The 22,299-nt window shown below is 42.2% G+C and overlaps 1 protein-coding gene and 1 long non-coding RNA gene across 7 annotated transcripts in view; one reads left to right on the top strand and one right to left on the bottom strand.

Annotated features, from left to right (window-relative positions):
• Positions 1–3,293: 3,293 nt before the first annotated feature.
• On the bottom strand, positions 3,294–5,046 carry LOC137212049 (uncharacterized). Of its 2 annotated transcripts, none has more exons than XR_010937330.1 (3): positions 3,984–5,046; positions 3,715–3,809; positions 3,294–3,599 (listed from the first exon to the last, which is right to left on the bottom strand). It is a non-coding gene; the product is annotated as an uncharacterized lncRNA (long non-coding RNA). The 2 variants fall into 2 exon arrangements; XR_010937331.1 differs by having other exon boundaries at positions 4,518–5,046.
• Positions 5,047–5,182: 136 nt separating this feature from the next.
• The window catches only part of KAT7 (lysine acetyltransferase 7), a 33,279-nt gene continuing 16,162 nt past the window's right edge, over positions 5,183–22,299 (top strand). For 3 of the 5 annotated variants that reach the window (XR_010937329.1, XR_010937328.1, XM_067714933.1), the window contains exons 1-6: positions 5,183–5,350; positions 8,034–8,181; positions 10,429–10,605; positions 11,826–12,065; positions 17,614–17,696; positions 20,886–20,975. Coding sequence is in view for 3 of the 5 variants with exons in the window: in XM_067714933.1 (XP_067571034.1) it covers positions 5,336–5,350; positions 8,034–8,181; positions 10,429–10,605; positions 11,826–12,065; positions 17,614–17,696; positions 20,886–20,975 (753 nt within the window). In the remaining 2 variants the exon portion in view is untranslated. The remainder of the gene's footprint in view (positions 5,351–8,033; positions 8,182–10,428; positions 10,606–11,825; positions 12,066–17,613; positions 17,697–20,885; positions 20,976–22,299) is intronic. The other 2 variants (XM_067714936.1, XM_067714935.1) reach the window with 2 other exon arrangements.

Below are 22,299 nucleotides of genomic sequence, written 5' to 3'. Positions count from 1 at the left end.
ACCACCCAGGAACATATGTTGCCCTGAGGCCTCTGCTGCCATAACAACATTGTGTAACTATAACTACAGCCCTGGAGGCTCTGGCCCTGTCAAATAAGGAAAAGGATGTCTTCATTGTATGAGGGCTTTGTGCTCAGATTGGCTTCCCTAGGGAGCTTGGATGGGGAAAGGGAGGTAGATAAGTGGAAGAAAGGGGGAGATGAAGGGCAGGAGTGGGAGAAGAACTGCTACTGAATCAGGATCAGAGTGATTTTTTTTTTTACTTTTAGCAATTTTCAAAATGCAGTTATTTGACTATTTAGTTTTGGCCGTTATTTATAACCCCAGCTACAGAGGTGGGCAACAGTGACCGAGCCTGCTGGGATCTGTCCAATACCTTCCCCCAGGGCAGGGCTGGGGTGGGTGGTGGATAAGGTGATCCAAGAACCAAATTAACCAAGAAGGTAAGAGAAGTTTCAGGCCATCTCCAGCAAGAGTAAGAAAGGAGGGACCACTAATGACCTCACTGATTCTATTTTTTTCAATTAAAAAAAAGTATTTACTTATTTGTTTATTTATTTCTGCTGACTCTATTTTTAAGGCAGCTGTGAGTGAAAAGATTTTAATATGAATTATGGTCACATCAGCAAATTCTGAGATTCTTGCAGAGGGACAGAGACTAGGCCAATACTTTTACTCAGAAGTTGCGAGATTGGCCTGGCTACACTAGCATTGTCTTTAAAAGGTCAAGGCATGCTCTCCCACCTTACAGGACAGTTATCTGCACACAGAGGAAACTGCTATCCCTAACCCCTCCTGGTCAAAAAAGGCTTAGAGGTGAGAGGGTGGCTGGTTCTGTGCAAGTCTTTCCTAACTGAGCGAACACCTGGCAGAGGCCACACCATTTACCGAGCCCTTTTAGATGCCAGCAAGGGAGAAGCTGGAGACGATGTGGCCAGCCAGGCAAGGCTCCCAACCTCCAGGAACTCCCAGGCCTTTGAAGCAAACAATGGACAACTACACTTTGTATTTGAAATATGGTACCCACCATTTTACTGGCAAGGGGAGCATTTGAAAGGAAATTGAAGGATCTTTTAGGGAGCTTCAAATGTAACTGAGGAGACAAGATACAGGTATGAGAAAGAAACTTCATAAGAACATACACAAAAGATTACCCCCGCTACCCCTGCCCTGTTTGGTTCCTCCTCAGCTCTGGGTAAGGGTATTACTATGGAAGCATTCTGACTGGTCTCCCTGCCACTCTGATCAGTCCCCCTCACAGCTTTCAGAAAAAGATCTCTAAAGTTCAAGTCTAATCGTGGGACTCCTCTGATTAAAGTCCTTCAGAGATTCCCCCTCACCTCCAGCCCAGGCTCCTCAGCAGGGCATTCAAGGCTCTGCATGAACTTGTTCCTAAAACCATTCATGCCTCTTCTTATGTCAACCACTCCAAATCCAGTCATGCCCTTAGTCACACACCTGCGTGTGTGACTGCTCCACACCTCTGTGCTTTTTGCACATGCTGTTCCCTCTGCATAGGAAGCCCTTACTCTCCTTGTCCGCTGGCAAACTTATTCGTCCTATGAAGTTCTACTCGTTTCACCTCCTCTATGCATCCTTTCCTAAACTCTCCTGATAAAACCGTCCACTTCCTCCTCTGTAGCACTTCTGAACCTTGCTCATCTTTCTATTTTTCCATTAATACCCTTATAGTGTTTTGGAACAACAAGCTTACTGGCCTGGGGAAACACGATGTTTTATCCATCTTGCTTTGACTCAATGCCTGACATATAATGCCTGGGTAATCAAACATCGAGACCATATAAAGCTATATTCACAAACATTAAGATGTTACTGCCATAACTAGGGTAACTGGAATAATAAATATCAGTAACAACAGCCATTTATTGCCAGAGTAAGAGCACTTACTCTGTCAGGAACTGTGCTAAGCTCTCTATAACAGTCATTTCCTTTAATCCTTATAACAACCCTGTGAAGTGGCTATTCTCATCTCCACTTCACAGATGAGAAAACTCAGGCACAGGTAAATTTTATAACTTGTCCAAGAGCAATGCAGACAGAAAGCGACAGAGCTAAAATTCAAATCCAGATCTGACATCAAACCCTGTACTGGATGCTAGAAGACCTGATGAGTAAAACAAAGAGGAGTTATGTTCCTCTTACTTTTTAGGGAAGGAGAGAGGGAAACAGAACATCTACCAAACTGTATAAGGAAAAGTACACATAAAGCAGTAAGTGCAAAATAACATAAATCACTATGCCCTAATACCTTAGGAAGAATAAATCAGGAAAGACCTTCTGAAGAAAGTAAATATTAAAGAAGGTTGTGAGATGCATCAAGGCAGGAAGAAAAGCCTGTGTGAAAGCATAAAAGCAGGAAGAGCAGTGGAGCTACCCATGTGAAGTCTGGCGTACGAGTGTGGGCAGGGGGCAACTGGTAAAAGGCTTTGAAACGAACATCAGTTCCTGCTTTGAGCAATAACTGTATCATGATGAAAATAAAACTCAAAGTAAAGATTATGTTTGGTTCAAAAAAAGAAAGGAAGAGAGCAGAAAGCTTTTAGGATTTCCCCTTCCCCATTCTAAATATACCTAGCTAAAAAAAAAAAAGGGACTTCCCTGGTGGCGCAGTGGTTAAGAATCGGCCTGCCAATGCAGGGGACACAGGTTTGATCCCTGGTCCAGGAAGATCCCACATGCCAGGGAGCAACTGAGCCCGTGCGCCACAACTACTGAACTACTGAGCCCACGTGCTGCAACTACTGAAGCCTATGCACCTAGAGGCTGTGCTCTGCAACGAGAAGCCACCGCAATGAGAAGCCCACGTACCGCAACGAAGACCCAATGCAGCCAAAAAAATATATATATATATATGTATATATATATATACACACACACACCTAGCTGTTTGACTTTCATCTTTAGTACACACCTTTAGTGTGTACACACCTAGTACACACCTTACGATCACATTTCTACCTTCTTGGTGTTAGTTTTTTCATCTTTCTGCCAGAGGGTACACCTTCCCAGGACAAGAACCATGTCTAAAGGAAACTGTAAACTCTTTTAATGCTACCTGCAGTGTTTGAAAATTCGGTGTAAGGGATTAACTAATGTTGAACATCTGTAATGCTGGTGTTTGTATTTTGAATGGCTAAGTCAGGATTTTATTCTAAAACACTAATTTCTAGGGAGGGATACTTCACCATCTTTGAGTGCTATACATTCAGAGACTGTGAAACAGTAAACATATTCTGATTGACTAGCAAGAATTTACTGTACATAGAGTGTGGTCTGGGTACTATTTATTTATTTATTATTTTTGGATGCGTTGGGTCTTCGTTGCTGCGCGCAGGCTTTTCTCTAGTTGCAGGAAGCCGCGGCTACTCTTCGCTGCGGTGTGCAGGCTTCTCACTGCGGTGTCTTCCCTTGCTGTGGAGCACAGGCTCTAGGCGCACGGGTTTCAGTAGTTACGGCGTGTGGGCTCAGTACTTGTGGCTTGCGGGCTCTAGAGCACAGGCTCAGTAGTTGTGGCACATGGGCTTAGTTGCTCAGCGGCATGTGGGATCTTCCCAGAACAGGGCCTGAACCTGTGTCCCCTGAATTGGCAGGTGGATTCTTAACCACTGTGCCACCAGGGAAGCCCAGCTCTGGGTAATATTAAGGATGGTATTAAAAAAAATGAGATATGCTCTTAACATTAGAGCTCCTTACCAATAGTCGGGGAGCCACAACATCCAAGAGTAACCTCAGGAACACTCCAGTAAGTGCAAAATAACAGTAATAGTGTGAAATTAAATGCTTAAGTCCTGAGGGGATACAAAAGAAGAAACATGAGCCCTTTCCAAACAAGCTCTTATGTACAATTCAACCTAAGTAAATTATTCAAAGGTATTTATAGTAAACATTAAAAGCTAAACACTAAATACTAAAAGCTTCCTGTGTTAACACCAGCCCAGGATATCTCCAAGGAGAGTACTGACCAAGGGTCTGGAACTTCAATTCTTCAGCGTCCTCTGTTCAGCACATTAATCAGTTGTTTACCTTCTGCAGCTTTGTTCCTTAGCTCAGCTCCAGGGGGAAATCTCCATCTTAGCTACCCTCAGGTGAAACTGGGGTCCAGGATCCTAACTTAATGATTGAGCTGGGCTGGATTCCACCCATGAGCTCTGGGCCAAGCCTTGGTCTTCTCAAGGCTTTTCTTCCAGCGAGGCTAAATCCTCAATGCCTGCTGTCCACTTCCCAGCCTTTTCTTATGACTCTTCTAGCCTTACATCTTCCAAAACTTCTCCTTTCAAGGCGCTCTCACTATTATTTAAAAATCAACGCCTTTCTGAGCTCCAGCTTTACTAAAAATATTCCTTCCTCTTCCCCCTTCCCCCAACTCCTGGCTCCAGCATCTGCATTCGAGAGGTCACTTGGGCTAACGGGTTCAATGCTTCTCCGGCTCTGCTATGGCGCACACTCTCACCCTGCGGGCCACCCAAGGCTCTCAAACCCATACAGAATGTGCTCACCACAGAACTAAATTGGTAATTCTTCGGAGCTACAGCTTCTGGAGAATGGTTCTGTCTCCTTTCGCGAGTGATCGGATTAACTTACTTGCTGTTCGCTAAGGGCAAGGACAATGTCTCCTCTACCAGACAAGAAACTTCCCGATGATAGACGCTACCCTTTCGTTCCTTTCACAAGCCCCCATTCTCACCACTTTGAGACACAGGATGGCTGTTAAAATATAGTTTCTTCTGCAAAATACCCCTTCCCAACTTTGAGTTTATGTCATAAACGGAAACGTCCTTTAGCCAATTCGGCGACGAAGGCGTTAAACCTCAGCAACCTGATGGATTCTGGGGCTTTCCTTCTCCGACTTCGGAAATGAAAACGACCGGGAAGGGAAATGTTGCCCAAGGTAAAGATGAGAACCGTTAACTTCAACTGTCGGGCTTCTGCCCCAAACAGGAATGGCTACCCACGCCTACAAAGGGTGCCATTCCCCTAACTAAACACGGCTCACCCCGGTTTCCACCATCGGTGTCACTTCCTGACCAAGTCCAAAATGGCGCTCAGTAGCCTCACCGGAGGAGCGAACCTCCCAGCATCCTCTCTGACCCGCAACGTCAGGTGACGCGAACCCCAGCCGGAAGTAGAGGAAAAAGCGCCTCAGCCCGCGGCGCCTGCGCAGAAGGCTGTAGACGCTGTGAAGCAAGAGGCACTTGGGATCGTACGCAGGATTGGGACTGCTACAGAGGCCGCCACGGAGCCCGCCGGAGCCACCGTTCCTACTGCTGCTGCCGCCGCTGCCCGAATCGGAACCGTCGGGCCGCAGCCGCCGGCAATGCCGCGAAGGAAGGTGAGAGGAACGGGACAGGAGGGATGGCGGGTTTCTAAGGACAGTCTTTTGAGCAACGTGACGCAGTTGGCCACGCCTCACAGTGGTTGGATTCCAACTTCCCGCTCCCCCGAACCTAGCTCAGCAACCCTCTCTTCTGTCCATACCCAACAGAAAAATGTGGGCCCGACCCTGGCCTCGGCCTATGCTTGCAACTATTCCCGCCCTCTGCTTGCCTGGCTCGGAGGCGTTCTTCTCGTTAACTGGTCGCTGAAACGTCTAGAAGCATATTGATTGGCTGGTGACACCGCCCATTTGGGCTCAACGGTCACCTCCCCGCGTGTGGGGGCGGTGTCTGGGCCCGGCCCCACCGCTCTCCTACTGGCGGTAGAGAACGATCCCTTTTCTCTTGATTGGCTGGGCTTGGCAGTCTGTCCTGTGGGGGCGCGGTTTAGCGGGGCCGCGATTGGGTGGCACGAATCCCCCTCTCTTCCGTCTGGAGATGCTCATAGGAGGAGAGGCGGGGTTTTGGAGCATCCTTCCTTTCCCCGCGGGGGACACAACAAAGCAGAGGACTGGGTGGTGGAGAACCAGCGCCCACTCCCAAGGGATCTCACTCTGGCCTGTTGCTCCTACGCTGTAATTATTATTGTTTCCTTAGTTGGACAGCGCCTAGAAAATGCAGTTCGTAAAATCAGAAACTTTGTAGAATTAGATGGGACTTATGAAATCACCTAAGGACACTCCCATCCCTTCTTTTCTCAGCTAAACAGAGGCTTATTGGAGTTCCCCAAGCTACTCAATTAGGCAATGGCAGAGCCAGGACTACAGAACAAATCTAATTCAGTTCAACAAATGCTTATTGACTACTTGCTACGTGCTGGTTGCTGGGGATTCAGAAATTAATTAGACGTGAACCCTGGCTTAAGGAAATCAGAGTCTGATGGGGAAAACAGACATATAAATAACTGTAGAAGGATCTAGTAAATTCTCTACTTGGCAGTAATGTACAAAGCTTAATGTCAGAGAAGTGGGAGAGCAATTAAGTCTGTTCTGGAATAAGATGAGAAGTAGATTGGTGAAAGCCAGAGAGAAGAACTGAGTTGTACAGTCAAGCCAGGAAGGGATGGTCAGAGATGATCAGGGATTCAAATATCTGGGTAATTGGACTAGATGACCTTTAAGATTCCCCCTTTTATCCTGTCAATTTTCTGTGACCCTCTCTGGGGCCTCCACTCATTATCTGGGCAGATTAGACTTGAAATATTTGGAAAATTGGGTGGTATTGTTCACTTCTGAAGAAATGTTTCTCTTCACAGAGGCTTTCAAATATTTACACTTTTTAATGTCTCCTAAAATGACGTACATTGACAGGTGGTATTTATGTTAAGGCTTACCAAATGCAGGAATAGTACTGGTGCCTTGGAATAGGCCCACAGTCCCCTTTCTTCAATTCCCATATACAAAGAGCTCTTGAAAATGTAGATTTTCTAGTAACTTATTTGGTGACAAAACCTGTCCTAAACTGTCCTGAGTTTTCGTGTGTCTCATTTAGTGTGATTGTTTACATATTTTGCTGCAGAAATGGTGTTATTTGCAGCATATATGCAAATTATTCCCTTTCCAAAATTCTAAAAAGTCATGAATTCTAAATACAGCTGGTCCTGAGGGTTTTGAATAAAGAATTGGGGACTTGTAATTTGAAACTTTGGTGTTTTTTTGTTTTTTATTCTTTTAGCAAATACATTTCTCTTTCTGGTTTAGTAAAAGGTATAGTGTTAATGCTCAGTTGATAAAAGTTATCTTTATGGTTAATCATGCCTCAGGAGGCTAACAATTGACAAATAATTATTTAAAAGATGATTTTTTTTTTTTTTTTTTTTTTTGCGGTGCGCGGGCCTCTCACTGTTGTGGCCTCTCCCGTTGCGGAGCACAGGCTCCAGACGCGCAGCCTCAGCGGCCATGGCTCACGGGCCCAGCCGCTTCGCGGCATGTGGGATCTTCCCGGACCGGGGCACGAACCTGTGTCCCTTGCATCGGCAGGCAGACTCTCAACCACTGCGCCACCAGGGAAGCCCTAAAAGATGATTTTTAAAAACCTTTTGTTTTTGCATACCTATGAGTCTTCATGTGCAAGCCGCTCCCTTCCCCGCTTTCTTAAAGCACTTCTGCCATTCATGTGGAGAAACTTCAAAAGTAGATAAGAAAGAAGAATGTTACTCTTTTTCTCCTTAAGTTCTTTTGGGATCAGAGTTGTGGACCATGACATTTTGAATTAGTGTGTAGTTTTTTAAAATGTAATAGCTGTTGATGGAGACTTTGTACAAAAGCTACTCTGAATTTCAATGGGGTCTAGTACTAACATTTTTCTCATTACTCTGGACTTTCTGTAAGTACATGGTTATGTCAACCGATCTGTTTTGAGTAGAATACTTTCCAGTTTGTGGTACTGACCTCCAGATGGACTTGTTTCAGAATTAACGATAATACAGTAAGAATTCTCTTTCTGTGTTTATTTAATAAGGGTGCATTATTTGTAGGTTGTTTCATTTAAATGCTCTAAATAAAGGAAAGTTGTCTGTGGAATCCTTTCTTAGGTTTGAACTTGGTGTTTTCAGTATCACAGTTCGTTTTTTTCCCAGTGTTAATTCAGACCCACAGAGTAAATGTTTCTGTGCTAATGTTTGGATCTATGGTGTTACAGAGGAATGCAGGCAGTAGTTCAGATGGAACCGAAGATTCCGATTTTTCTACAGATCTCGAGCACACAGACAGTTCAGAGAGTGACGGCACATCCCGGCGATCTGCCCGAGTCACCCGCTCCTCAGCCCGACTAAGCCAGAGTTCCCAAGGTAAAAGGCGGCTTCCTTCTTCCTGACCACACCTCACAGCTGACTGGACATCACATTATGGTGCTAGTTACTGTGGAAACTGGTCCCATGTCTTGATGTTGATGACAGAATCTGGTAAAATGCAGAGTAAATGACTGCGAAGTATCAGGTTTTTAAAAATGGTTCTGTTGGAGGTACTGTCCAATTTGTAGACCCAAAGGAACTATGTCTGGTTTAATAGGTGTGTGACACATGTATGTCCTGAGTCATTTAATTTTTTATAGATTACTGTTTCCCTATCAGTAAAATGAGAATGCTATCTTTTCACTTTCGTTAGAATGGTTTAGGCCTAGGGACTTAAAATAGTCTCTTGAACTTGTTATTATAGGAGACCCAATACTTTTAAAGCCACGTTTAATTCTGTAATATAGTCAGGTACAGGTAATAAATATAAATAGTTGACCTAACTATCAATTGTAAATACCCAGAATTTTGCTTTGGTAGTAAAGAACAGAGAATCTTGGTGTCAGAAGGTTCTCTAGTGCAATTAGCTATCTGGGCTTAGATTTGGAGGGTACCCCTAAACCCTCTTGGCTCTGCTCTGGGATTCCCTGGGGAAGAAAGAAAGTTATAATGAATACAAAAAGCTGATGATCAACAGGCGATAATAAGTTAAGAGGGAAAATATAATATACTTAGAGCGCTTAAACAGTGTTGATTTGGTTAGTGCTTTGTATAAGCATGTTGCAAAATGAGAGAAGAACATCTCTTCTTTCAAGCAAGAAAGTGGGAACATTCTCAGCAACTGTTCCTTACTTTATTTTTGAATGTAATATTTGAGCTGAAGTATAGATGTTGTCTCTTGATTTCTCAACTTTTAAGTTTTATCTTTTGGCATAATGGGAATATTGATAAATGGCTACTATAATTCAGGTACTATGCTATGTACTGGAATACCATGATAGAAAAATCATACTTCCTGCCCTCAAGGAGCTCACAGTTTAGTTCGGGATGTAAACTGGTATGGTAATGCATTGTGGAACCGGCTCTGAGAGAGGTTTGCATAGAGTACCGTGGAAGCCCAGATATGGAAATCTTACGGGATCTAGTAGGAATTTACAAGTTGAAAGATGGGAAAGTGTTATTATAGGTAGAGAGTACAGTATATGCAAAGGAATGGGCATAAGTGTTCTTAGAAAGTATAATTGATCATGCCCTGGACACCTGAAAGTTGTAAATATTCAAAATAGCTAGGAATTACACGAGCTCCGGGTCTCTTTCTAGTTATACTTTATGACCACTGAGTCACACAACTCCATGGGGCACCGTTCACAGTGTGGTCCATGTAAGATGACCCTCTCTAAAGCAAATGTAGACTATCAGTACCTTGTGAATGGAGCCCCCTGGAGGTATGCAAACTGAAAACCTAGCTGTGTGCTAACTTTTACACAAGAGTTGGAGAATTTCAGTTTTCTTCTTTGCAGAATCTGTAAGATATACATGTTAGGATTTTTTGTTGATTAAAATATGCTTTAATTTTAGCTCTGAATTTCTTTTATTCCTTTTTTGAGTGTTATCAGAGTAGAGATGAGAAAAGGCTACTGGGTGCTTCAGAATAGACTTCTCTATCCAAAAGAATTTTAAAAGTTGTAGTCTTGCCTTGCCCTTTACGAATCTAATACTATTTTGCTTTAGGGTATCAGATAGGGTAATCAGGAAGAAAAAAAAGAGATCCTTAAGGAAAGGAAATATTCGTATATTGATACACCTTTAGTAGCAGAGCATCTGTTTTCTGGTGGGTTAGATAAAGGAAGAAAGAGAGGACGTAGCTAACATTTATAAAGCACTAGATTTAACTACCTAGGGATCATGTTAGGTGCCTTACATGAATTATTCCACGTATTCTCACACAAAATGTATGAGGAATATGCTACTAGTTTTGCCCCATTTTTTATAGATCAGGAAACAGGCTTGGAGAGATTAACTTGCCCAAGATGCCACAGCTAGTTAGTATGATGAAGTGGAATTGAATCACGTTCAGTCTTGATTCCAGAGCCTAAACTATTAATTCCTTGCTGTATTGCATCTCTATACCTGATCTATTTTGCTTATATTTAGTTCAATAAAATGGGTATTTTGAGGATTTGTTGGATTTTGTGAAATATGAAGAGGAGGGCCTATGTGCTAATAAGTCATACCACTGGGAAATAAAACAGATTTCCTTCTTTTTTCTTTAATTGTTTTATTGTTTTTAAAAATCGGGATCAGATTCCAGTCCTGTTCGAAATTTGCAGTCTTTTGGCACTGAGGAGCCTGCTTATTCTACCAGGAGAGTGACCCGTAGTCAGCAGCAGCCTACCCCAGTGACTCCGAAAAAATACCCTCTTCGGCAGACTCGTTCATCTGGCTCAGAAACTGAGCAAGTGGTTGACTTTTCAGATAGAGGTGAGTGGGTGTGGTATGATTTGGACCCATTACAGAGAGGGTCTAGTCAGTTTCCTCTTAAGGGAGGCTTGGAGCCACTGCTGATAGATAGATGCCCAATACAGAATTCAGCTAGGTGAATGCTGGTGTGTCTGATTCCTTTTCTGTGTCTTGCTGAGGTCAAGTTTGGTACTCTAGTACTCTTGAGGTCCAGAGTAGCTGGAATATATTTGATTGGACCTGCAGTAGGCAAAAGGGACTGGGTACCTCTTACCCACAGATGAAGAAGGCTTAAAGCACATTTTCTTACAGCCTGCTTGTCAGTCCATTTATCTCTGAATTTCTGAAGAGGAGTGACCCGTCAGTAATGGGGAATGGTAAGGTATTGAGGTTGTGATTCAGCAGCCCAAATCAGAGGCCTTAGATGAAAGGCTTTAGGCTTTTAGCCTGCCAACACCCCACAGCATGTGTAACTTCCCCAACCAGGGATGGAACCGGCGGCCCCTGCAGTGGAAGCTCAGAGTCTTAACCATTAGACCACCAGGGAAGTCTGGTCAGCTGGTTTGATGGAACCGTATTTACTTTTTAAAAAAAGTTTTGTTGCCAGTATTTGAAAAAACAAAGATTTCATGTAAAAACCTGAGTTACTAGTTTCTTTTAAAAAATGGAAAGCTCTGGGAACATTAGGTGGCCATTCACCACAGTAATAATTGGCTGGAACTGAGTAGTAGTTGTCCCCTTGAGAGGGACAGTCAGCTCTCGATTTGGCCTTGCTCAGCCCCGGTAGACATTTGGTTTGCAACCCCTAATTTAGAGTTAGTCAGGTCCATTCACAGTCTCACACCAAGTCTGTTCAGTGTCATCCAGAAAGAACCATTTTCGTTTATCTTCCATCCTGTGTATCTCCTGGAAGGAGAGTGGGGTGGTAATGTTTTTTAAAGATTTATTCCCATCCAGTTTTGATTACCCATGATTTGGGGCTTGGGAGAAACACAGATAAGTAAAATGCATTAGGTAAACTCCAAATGGAATTTTAGTCAGGATTTAAAGTTGCAAAAGAGGAATGATGTTATTAGTTTCTCTTCATTTTCTATTTAGTTTTATGGCAGATAAGTGGCTAAAAGTTACTGGTTAAATCGTAGAAAGAGGGTCTTGGAAAGCCCATAAGCTCTTCTGAATATAATAACCCTCTAAATAAAATAAACCCCATTCATGAGTTCTACCAATTGCTTTTACTTTAGAAACTAAAAACACCGCTGATCACGATGAGTCTCCACCTCGAACGCCAACTGGAAATGCCCCTTCTTCCGAGTCTGATATAGACATCTCCAGCCCCAACGTTTCTCACGATGAGAGCATTGCCAAGGACATGTCCTTGAAGGACTCAGGCAGTGATCTCTCTCATCGCCCCAAGCGCCGCCGCTTCCATGAAAGCTACAATTTCAATATGAAGTGTCCTACACCAGGCTGTAACTCCCTAGGTAAGTGTGCCCAAGCCTCATGACACCCTGTGATATGTGGTTCTCTCTCCCTCTGGAATTAGGATCACCCAGAAATGTTCAGTGTTCCATTGCGACTTAGCTTCTTAGGCTCTTCAGTGATCACTCCTCAGAGTAACTCTGAATTGCCCGCTTGAATAAAAGCATCTTTGGGACTTCCCTGGTGGCGCAGTGGTTAAGAATCCTCCCGCCATTGCAGGGGACATGGGTTGCAGCCCTGGTCCGGTAAGATCCCACGTGCCACGGAGCACCTAAGCCCGTGCGCCACAACTACTGAGCCTACACTCTAGAGCCCGCAAGCCGCAACTGCCAAAGCCTGCATGCATAGAGCCCATGCTCTGCAACAAGACAAGCCATTGCAATGAGAAGCCCACACACCACAAGGAAGAGTAGCCCCTGCTCTCTGCATCTAGAGAAAGCCCGCGAGAAGCAATGAAGACCCAACGCAGCCAAAAAAAAAGCATCTCTGCTTCTTGGCCTCTTATCCATAGTAACAGATTTGGTTACAAGGAAATTAACTGTGATGGGCCATTCAGTTTATTGAGAGCTTTTCCCAGTGAAAAATTCTCTCATTTTTCCAGCAAAAACAAAACAGAAAACCAGTTATCTCTAAATATCTCATTGTGCGGTGCTTCGTTCAAGCTTACTGAGGACTAATAGACTGTAAGTTAGTGATGAATAATGGTTGTATGGCCATAGCTATTAAGGAAATGAGAAAAACAGATTTTTTTGGTCAAGAGGTTCTGAAGGTAAGGAGTACAGATGAGACCCTGGCCTTTTGTGACTTCTGTAATTTTCGGTCTTGTGGCTTTGTGTGCTTTAGTAAGTATAAACTAGATAAGCATTTCTTCACAGATAGATGAATATTTCATTATTTTCTTATGACTTATTTTTCCCCCTTACTGAGGGATTCTAGTAATGGTTTAAAAACCTTATTTGTGCTCCTTAACTGAGATTAGGTGCAAATGTTGGGCTAAGCTTTTGTCTAGAGTTGAAAGGTGCTGATTGGAAGATAAGGGGCCTCTCTTTCTATCTACAAATTTAGCCTTTGGGGACTTCCCTGGTGGCGCAGTGGTTAAGAATCCGCCTGCCAATTCAGGGGACACGGGTTTGAGCCCTGGTTTGGGAAGATCCTACATGCCACAGGGCACCTAAGCCTGTGCTCCACAGCTACTGAGCCTGCACTCTAGAGCCTGCGAGCCACAACTGCAGAGCCCATGTGCCACAGCTACTGAAGCTCGCATGCCTACAGCCCGTGCTCCACAGCAAGAGAAGCTGCCGCAATGAGAAGCACACACACCACAACAAAGACCCAACACAGCCAAAAATAAATAAATAAATAAAATTTAGCCATTGAATGTGGCCACCAGGTTCAGAAAAAAAGTAGAACAGAGTAAGTTGCTGCTTTGCAGACCACCAGTACATTTTCCCTAGTATTTTATTTATTTGGATCCTTTCCTGGTCTTAGCAGCAGTTTCTTAGGTAATTTCAGGCCATCAAAATGCATAAGTAAAGCAAAAGTTCCCCTGAACACTACACCAGTTGTTACTCAAGGTAGTTGTTTCAGACCTAAATCAATTTCCTTGAGATAAATAATGAAAAACTAAGAATAGACAGTATATAAACACTAGTACAAGAGATAGCTAATATGCTTTCAGACAGTAAGAGGATCTCATTGCCACACAGCAGGAGAAGGAATTTTCCTCAGCTCTGCTTGTTGGTATCCACGCATCCTTAGATTGTTACTTTTATTTTATGTACTATGTGTAATCAGTCATTCAATACTTATTGACTGTTTTAAATTCTGGGGGTGGAGTTGTGAACATGTCAAATTCTCTACCCTCATGTAGCTTATAGTCTAACTGGGGAAGGCAAAACAGATGTGTAATACATCAACTGGAGATGTATGCTTTGAAGAGTAGGATACTGCACATACAAGCGTGTGTGAGTTGGGAAAGCCACTCTGATATGCTGATATTTGAGCAGAAACCTGAGATAAGTGAGAGAGTGAACCATTTGAGTATCTGGGGGATAAGCATTATGGTAGAGGGAACAGCAAGTGCACAGGGTCTGGGGCAGGAGAATGCTTAACCACTTTGAGGAGTATTTTTTTTGGGAGGGTTGGGGGTGCTGCGCCGTGCAGCATGCAGGGTCTTAGTTCCCTGACTAGGGATCAACCCGTGCCCTCTGCACTGGGAGCACAGAGTCTTAACCACTGGACCTCCAGGGAAGTCCCTTTGAGGAATATTTTAGGGGCCAATATGCCTGAAGCAGATAGACCAGAATGGGGAGGAGGAGACAGACCAGAATGAGGTTAGAGTGGGGGACTAATTCTGTGTTATTTATGTCCTGGACTCAGCACCCTTAATGTGGTAGAGACCAGAGAGTAAGTATAAATCTGCTGCATCACGGGAAAGTTGACTTGACTTTTGGTTTTAATATACTGGCGAAGATTGAAAAGTATGAACCGGAGCTTCCAATATTATTCTGGATCCTGTTCCACTCTTCATCTTAGGCAAAACAGTGTCGTTAATTTTTTTTTCTTGGTAATTTTGGTATGAAAGTAGGATGTGCTTTTGAAAAATTAAAACCCTACAGGAGGTCTTGAGTGCTAAGTAAAAGTTCTCCTTCACTCATATCCCCAGAACCATGCCCTAGATATAATACTACTATTGGTAGTTTTTTATGAATGCTGATAAGTTTCTATACATATATAGCACACGTGTATATGTACATGTATTTCTTTTTTTGTTATTTAGAAAAAGGAAAATATACAGTGGTTTGACATCTTAGATATTTATTGGCACTCAGAGGTCCATCTGTTTAAAGGATATAGAGAATTCCATTATATTGAAAGTTCAGAAATTATTTAAATTGTCCTGTATTGATTGACATTTATATTGTTTCTCATTTTTTAACTTTTTTTTTCTTAAAGCTATTTTGAACAGTACTGTAATTGATAGCCTTGTATGTATGTATTTTGGTGTCTCTAGAAAATCTGCTGGATAAATTCATAGCAGTGGAATTGCTAGGTCAATAGAACAGCTATCATTTTTAAACTTTTAATATAGACATATTGGTTGTAGTTTACATATTATAAAATAAAACAAACTTGAATAATTTATTCAGCAGTTACAGATGCATAGTATCTAAAAAGCTTGCCATAGCGATGATACTTTACATTTTGTACATAGTGTTTGATCAGTGAGGGTAGTATTTTGTGTCTAAGATAAATGTGTGGATCTCTAATATTACGTTTTAAATAATATAGTCCTGGAGACATGGCAGCCTGCGTATCATATATTAATTCCCCTCTCCCCCAGTACTTGGACTGTTTTTACTCTTTATTTATTTATTTTTTGGCTGCGCTGCAAGGCTTGTGGGATCTTAGTTCCCCGACCAGGGATCAAACCCAGGCCCTTGGCAGTGAGAGCACGGAGCCCCGACCACTGGGCCACCAGGGAATTCCCTGTTTTTACCCTTTAAAGCTTACTCTGTAAATCTTGTATAATTTTTAAATCCCTTTTAAATGTCTCCCCTACCCCAAGAAAGATAAAGGTTTTTGTAGATTTGCAATTTAGCTTAGCTCACTTATCTTTTTATCTCATTAGCCTTGGCTCACCATCCCTCTCAATCTTAGGTGTTTGATAAACCTTTTGATTGAAGGGACATATAAAAATGAAATAATCAATTCTCTGTGTATTTTCACAAACCACATGAGAAATAGAAAAATGAAGAGATACCCTTTTAGATAAAATGAGCTTTCTGTATTGTTTTTCCTAATATCTTCATCTTCCCTTCTTAAGAGGGCCTTGTGCAAACTTCCTGATTAAAAGTTTGATTATGTATTTTATAAATAAATGAATGAATGAATAATATAAAAGTTTGATTATAGAAGAAGGCTAAATCTTTAAACAAAACCAGCCACCCCTCCAAAAGAATGAATATATTTAATCTGGTCCAAAGTTATCAAGGTATGTTTCCTTATACGATAGAAAAGGCCACTTCCTTCTCCATTTTTCATAAGTTTCTTTTGATTTTTGAAAGAAGTTCAGGGGCTTCCGGGGTGGCGAAGCGGTTAAGAATCCGCCTGCCAATGCAGGGGACACAGGTTCGAGCCCTGGTCCAGGAATATCCTACATGCCGTGGAGCAGCTAAGCCCATGCACCACATCTACTGAGCCTGCGCTCTAGAGCCCGCGAGTCACAACTACTGAGCCTGTGTGCCACAACTGTTGAAGCCCGTGCACCTAGAGCCTGTGCTCCACAACAAGAGAAGCCACCTGCAGTGAGAAGCCTGTGCACCGCAACGAAGAGTAGCCCTCACTTGCCACAACTGTAGAAAGCCTATGCGCAGCAATGAAGACCCAATGCAGCCAAAAATAAATAAATAAATTTTTTTAAAAAAAAGGACTTCCCTGATGGCACAGTGGTTAAGAATCCACCTGCCAATGCAGGGGACACAGGTTCGAGCCCTGGTCCAGGAGTATCCCACATGCTGCAGAGCATCTAAGCCTGTGTGCCACAACTACTGAGCCTGCGCTCTAGAGCCTGAGAGCCACAGCTACTGAGCCCACATGCCACAACTACTGAAGCCCGCGTGCCTAGAGCCCATTTTCCACAGTAAGAGAAGCCACCGCAGTGAGAAGCCCGTGCACCGCAATGAAGAGTAGCTCCTGCTCACCGCAAGTAGAGAAAGCCCACGCGCAGCAACGAAGACCCAACACAGCCAAAAAAAAAAAAAAAGTTCAATTCAGATTGTATAACATTGCATAACAGAAAGGAAAGTACTTACTATACATATGACTTGATCAGTTTAGCATAGGAAAGTTAAATTCCACCAAAAGAAAATATTCTTGCTTGTAACTTTGTGCCTTTTATTTTTATTTACTTATTTAAATTTGTTTATTTATTTTTGGCTGCACTGGGTCTTCGTTGCTGTGCGCAGGCTTTCTCTAGTTGCGGTGAGCAGGGGCTACTCTTCCTTGTGGTATGCGAGCTTCTCATTGCAGTGGCTTCTCTTGTTGCGGAGCACAGGCTCTAGGTGCGCAGGCTTCAGTAGTTGTGGCTCGCGGGCTGTAGAGCACACACTCAGTAGTTGTGGCACATGGGCTCAGTTGCTCTGCGGCATGTGGGATCTTCCCGGATCAGGGCTCGAACCCGCGTCCTCAGCATTGGCAGGCGGATTCTTAACCACTGTGCCACCAGGGAAGCCCAACTTTGTGCCTTTTAAATAAGTTTATGGGCTTAATGACATTTTGGAATTTGAGAAAGAATTATCAGAAAAGAAGGAACTATAATTTATACTGAATATATGCAAGTGTGTTCAAAGATTGCTAGATCCAACCTGTGGAAGAAAAAAATTATTGTGGGTGCAAGTTATGACCCTAACAGCACTTACCTTTGATGGATTTAATCTGTAATCAGACATGTATGTGATAAAATGATACTGTAAAAAAAGGTAGAGAAAAATATGACTTTACAAGCTTAAATCTTTCATCTTGAGATTAAGTTTTTTCCTCCTTTAACAGGACACCTTACAGGAAAACACGAGAGACATTTCTCTATATCAGGATGCCCTCTCTATCATAATCTCTCAGCTGATGAATGCAAGGTAACTGTATTGTCATTTATTCAACATATACTTATTGAGTGCTTACCATTTGCCAGATACTTTGCTAAACAATGGGGATACAGTGTGAACAAAATGGGCAAGGTCCATGTTCTTACATTCTAGAGGAGGAAACATTATAAAAAACAACTGTGTTAAGAAAAAAAACCAGACAATGAATTATTCTACGTAGTGAGCGTTTTGAGAGAAATTAACAATGAGATTATCTATGGACTATTTGGAACATCATCCTCCAAGTGCTTTGATATTTTCTGTTGAAAATTATGTTCAAAGATTGCTAGGGACCTTTTCCACTAAGGAATAATTTGCATAAATATGTGATCTCAATATTTATGCATTAGTTTCTCTTCTTATAAATCTATGAGGACATTTTGCTTTTTAAAAGTTTTTCAAAATTCTTTTCCTCTTTCTTTGTCTGTTTCTGTGAAATACTTTTCTTTTTGTTACTCTCAATCACACCTACTCTTGGCTAATTCTTGTCTTACATTCTTGAAAAATATAGTTCTAAATAACCTTTGGGGTTTGGAATAATGGATTTAGGAGTAGAGCCTAAGATCCTATTTTGTATGTTTCTCCATGGGTTGTTGCTACCAAGGAGGAACCAAGAAACTAATTATGGGCAAGCAGGAGTTGAAAATGTTACTAATTAAATGCATTGCTCAGGTAGTATTTGGACAGGTTACCCAAGTTGGTTAGACCAAAGTATTAATTGTCATTTTTATAGTTGTTATTTTGCTAAGAAGGCCAGGATAACAGGTTTATTCCTGTTTGGGCCAGTTTCCTCCTGAGAAAAATGAGATTCCCCAGCTAACATTAATTCTCCCTGATTCAGAAATATGTTCTCTTATTTACAAGTAGACCACAGGAGGGAAAGTTTCGTTCTGTGTTGTTTAGTCTTTCAGCAAAGTAGTATACTTTCAATGCTTACGTGGATTTTGAGGTTGTGGATACTTACTCTTATCTTCCTTCATCCCAGATCTCTAATACAAGCCAGGCAGTTTCTTCTGTTCTCTGTAGAAGTGGTAGGTCTTCCCATTATCTTCCCATTAGTGTGAGACCAGATCAAAACAGGAACAGCTCTTCCAACATCTGCATCAGAAGCTGACAAGTCATTAGGTGCTTCTTTCTCTGAAAATAACTGTGAACTCTGGTTTTTGAGAGTTGTCTGTTACCACTTGTCTTTAAATATAACGATCTGATACTATGGATGGTTTTACATAAAAGTCTTCTTAAGGTATAACTTTTTAAATTGTTGGCTAATAGCAGTATGAACATGTTGCCTTAAGCAATTTATTTTTAAAAAAGAAAAAGAGGGCTTCCCTGGTGGCGCCGTGGTTGAGGGTCCACCTGCCGATGCAGGGGACACAGGTTCGTGCCCCGGTCCGGGAAGATTCCACATGCCGCATAGCGGCTGGGCCCGTGAGCCATGGCCGCTGAGCCTGCGCGTCCGGAGCCTGTGCTCCGCAACGGGAGAGGCCACAATAGTGAGAGGCCCGCGTACCGCGCAAAAAAAAAAAAAAAAGAAAAGAAAAGAAAAAGAAAATTTTCAGTGTGGGGAAGAAAATTCTGAAAAAAGGAACGCATTTCCTGTACTTTCCTCTTTTGTGCTCTTTTTCACAAGGGGAATCAGGCTCAGCATAACCCATCTTTACTACTGGACCATGTGCTTGTGCGGATCAGGAGAATTTCTGAAAGATACATATTTTTATTACATTTAGAATCCCAAATGGAAAGATGAGGCTAATTCCTCACATTTACTAAAAACCCAGAGTTTTTAAAGTACTTGCATGTACAGAATTACTCTGAGTTTTCCAGTAAATGATTGCAATCAGTGATACTACCATTTTATATTCAGTCAAAAGACTGAATTCAATGAGTTTACATTTTCATGGGGGAAGGCAAAATCAACATATAAAATTAGTAAGCAATTAAGAATTTCGTGTAGTGGTAATGCTGTGAGAAATGAAAAGGTTAAACAGAGTGACTGTTTTGGGAGTGACAGGGTTTGGCAGTGCTTTTGCTTGGGCTGTGGAGAAAGACATTTTATCTGAGCCATGGGTGACGGCAAAGAGGCAGTTAGTTGTGTCTAGGTCCTGAGGAGAAGTATGGGCAAACACAAAGGCCGTGAGACAGGGATAAACGGTTGCATTTGAAGGGTGGAAAGTAGGCCAGTGTGGCTGGAACGTGATGGGAAGTGAAGAAGCAGGATCCATATCATGAAGGACCTGTAGGCCTTGGCAAAAGGAGTATGCCTGTGTTCTGACAGCCGTGGGAGGCATTCGAAGGGCTTTAACAGAGGCGTGGTGTAATATCATAAACACTGTTTAAAAATCACAGCTTGCTGGTATGTGGAGAGTGGACTGGAGGGGGCAAGAGTTGACACAGGGTAGATAGGCTGTGTCTGAGGCTTAGGCAGTAGATGGTGGCTTGGTTTAGTATCATTGTCAGTGGAGATGGTCAGAATTGGTTGGACTCAGGATATGTTTTGGAGGGGGGCAGCCTGATAGAGTTGCTGATGAATTCATTGTGAGGTGAGAGAGAAAGAGAACAATCAAGCATGACGTTCAAGTTTTTGACCTGATCAGTTGTTTAGAAAGTGTTGCTATTTATTGCTACAGGGAAGATTTGGGGTGGAGCAGATTTGTGGGAGAGTGTCAGTCACTCTGTTTTGACCGTGCTGAGTTTTAGTGTTGTTGTAGAATAGGGAGTTGGATATGAGTCCTCACTGCCCAGAAGATGAATTTGAGACTTGGAGAGCCAATGTGATTTGTCTAAGGTCATAACTACAGAGTTAAATTTCTCTATAGACTTGATCCCAAGTATCTAACCTTTTCTTTGTACTTCTTTACTCTGTTCTTGCACTTCCTCACACATACTGTTGCACAATGGAACGAGTACAGAGGCTCAGAGTCATCAGACTTACTTAAAATCTTAGCTTTACCACCACCTGGCTGTAATTATTTCACTTCTCTGATTCTCGGATAATGGCTGAGAAAACAGAATGTGAAGCTTGCCTTATCTATTTCTTATAGAGATTGTGATACTAAATGTGAAGACCCTTTGAAAGTAAAAGTACAGTGTAACTTCAAGGGATTACTATTGTATTCTTGTACTTTAAGTAAACATAGTCTTAGAGGCAGGTGGATTGATTGACGTTGTTGATGGTTGCAGGTGAGAGCACAGAGCCGGGATAAGCAGATAGAAGAAAGGATGCTGTCCCACAGGCAAGATGACAACAACAGGCATGCAACCAGGCACCAGGTACGGGCCTTGTTAAAGCTCTGGCCATTTACAGTTGGAGAGCCAAGTCTTGGATCTCCTCTGCCCTGTCATGGTCTTTAGGTATATCCATGCCTCGTTTTCTATGCTGTGTCTGGCTAACTGGTCTTTGGTCATAAACTTAGAATCGTACTTTTTCCAAATAGTGAATTTTCAAGAAAAAAACTTCTCCCTCATAAAAGAAGGGATCGTGCTACCTAGAATAATAATAATAATGGTAATAATAATATTAGTAATAATAGGTGATCTTGATTATTTGAAAGATTATACTTGCTGCTCTATTTCCTTATTTGCATCCATTTTCTAACCCATTATAATTTACTTTCAGGCCCCTCTGCTCTGGTGGTATGTTTCCAATGTCACCAGTAACTTCCTTAGCATTTGACGCTTGTTGTTTATGTCAGTTTTCTTCTGCTTCTCTTTTCTGTTGGATTCCAAGATGGTGCTTCGCTCTAATCTTTCTGCCTCTCTGAACATTCATGCCCATTGATTACATTTAATTCCTTGTTCCCCCTGAATGCCTTTGGTCTTTCTCTTGCTGTTTTTCTCCCTAGAACTCTATACTTATACCGAGAATAGATTGTGTTTCTCCTTCAAGGCCTTGTGCAACTCTTAGCTGTTGTAGGAATTCTTCCCAAATCTTCTACCATAATGAATTTCTTCCTCATGTATTCCTATTTGCAATGTTCTCAGATTGTAAGTTTAGCCTTTGGCACATATTATATACACATAGCTCATCATATGGATGTCTGTTTCTGTGGTTAGATTATAAGTGGATAGCAGAGGAGGCACGGTGATGAGGGAGAAGTTTGACTTTGGAGCCAAACAGATCTGGATTTGAATACGGCGATTCTGTTACTCTAGCTGTGTGGTCTTGGGCAGGTCAGCTAACCTCCCTAAACTTTATTTCCTTGAATAATACCTACCTGGCAGTGTAGTCAGCTAAATTATGCATGTAAAGTACCTGTTCCCAGTGCTTGGCAGGTAAAAGCACTCTACACTTGTCTTCATTGTCTATCTTGGGTTCTAAATCAGTTTTTAAATTTTTATTCATTTTCGTATCAGTACTTGGAAAACTGTAAGCATTCAGTAAATGCCTATTGAATTGAAATGATCTTTTATTCCCGTTGCTTCCATCCTTAGTTTATATTCTGTTTGGATCAATATTAAAGTATTATACATTTCCTGAGCTCGTATTAACTGACAGGGTAGTGTTCTAGGTGATGAGGGAACCCCATTTAGAGTTTTAAAATTACCGCATTATTCACAGGGTGCCCGTAATGCATCTGGCGTCCCACCCCCGCCC

Source organism: Pseudorca crassidens, chromosome 19, assembly GCF_039906515.1.
Source record: "Pseudorca crassidens isolate mPseCra1 chromosome 19, mPseCra1.hap1, whole genome shotgun sequence".
Lineage (NCBI taxonomy): Eukaryota > Metazoa > Chordata > Mammalia > Artiodactyla > Delphinidae > Pseudorca > Pseudorca crassidens.
Note: the sequence above shows the minus strand (reverse complement) of the source record. Positions and strands in the feature narration are given on the sequence as shown.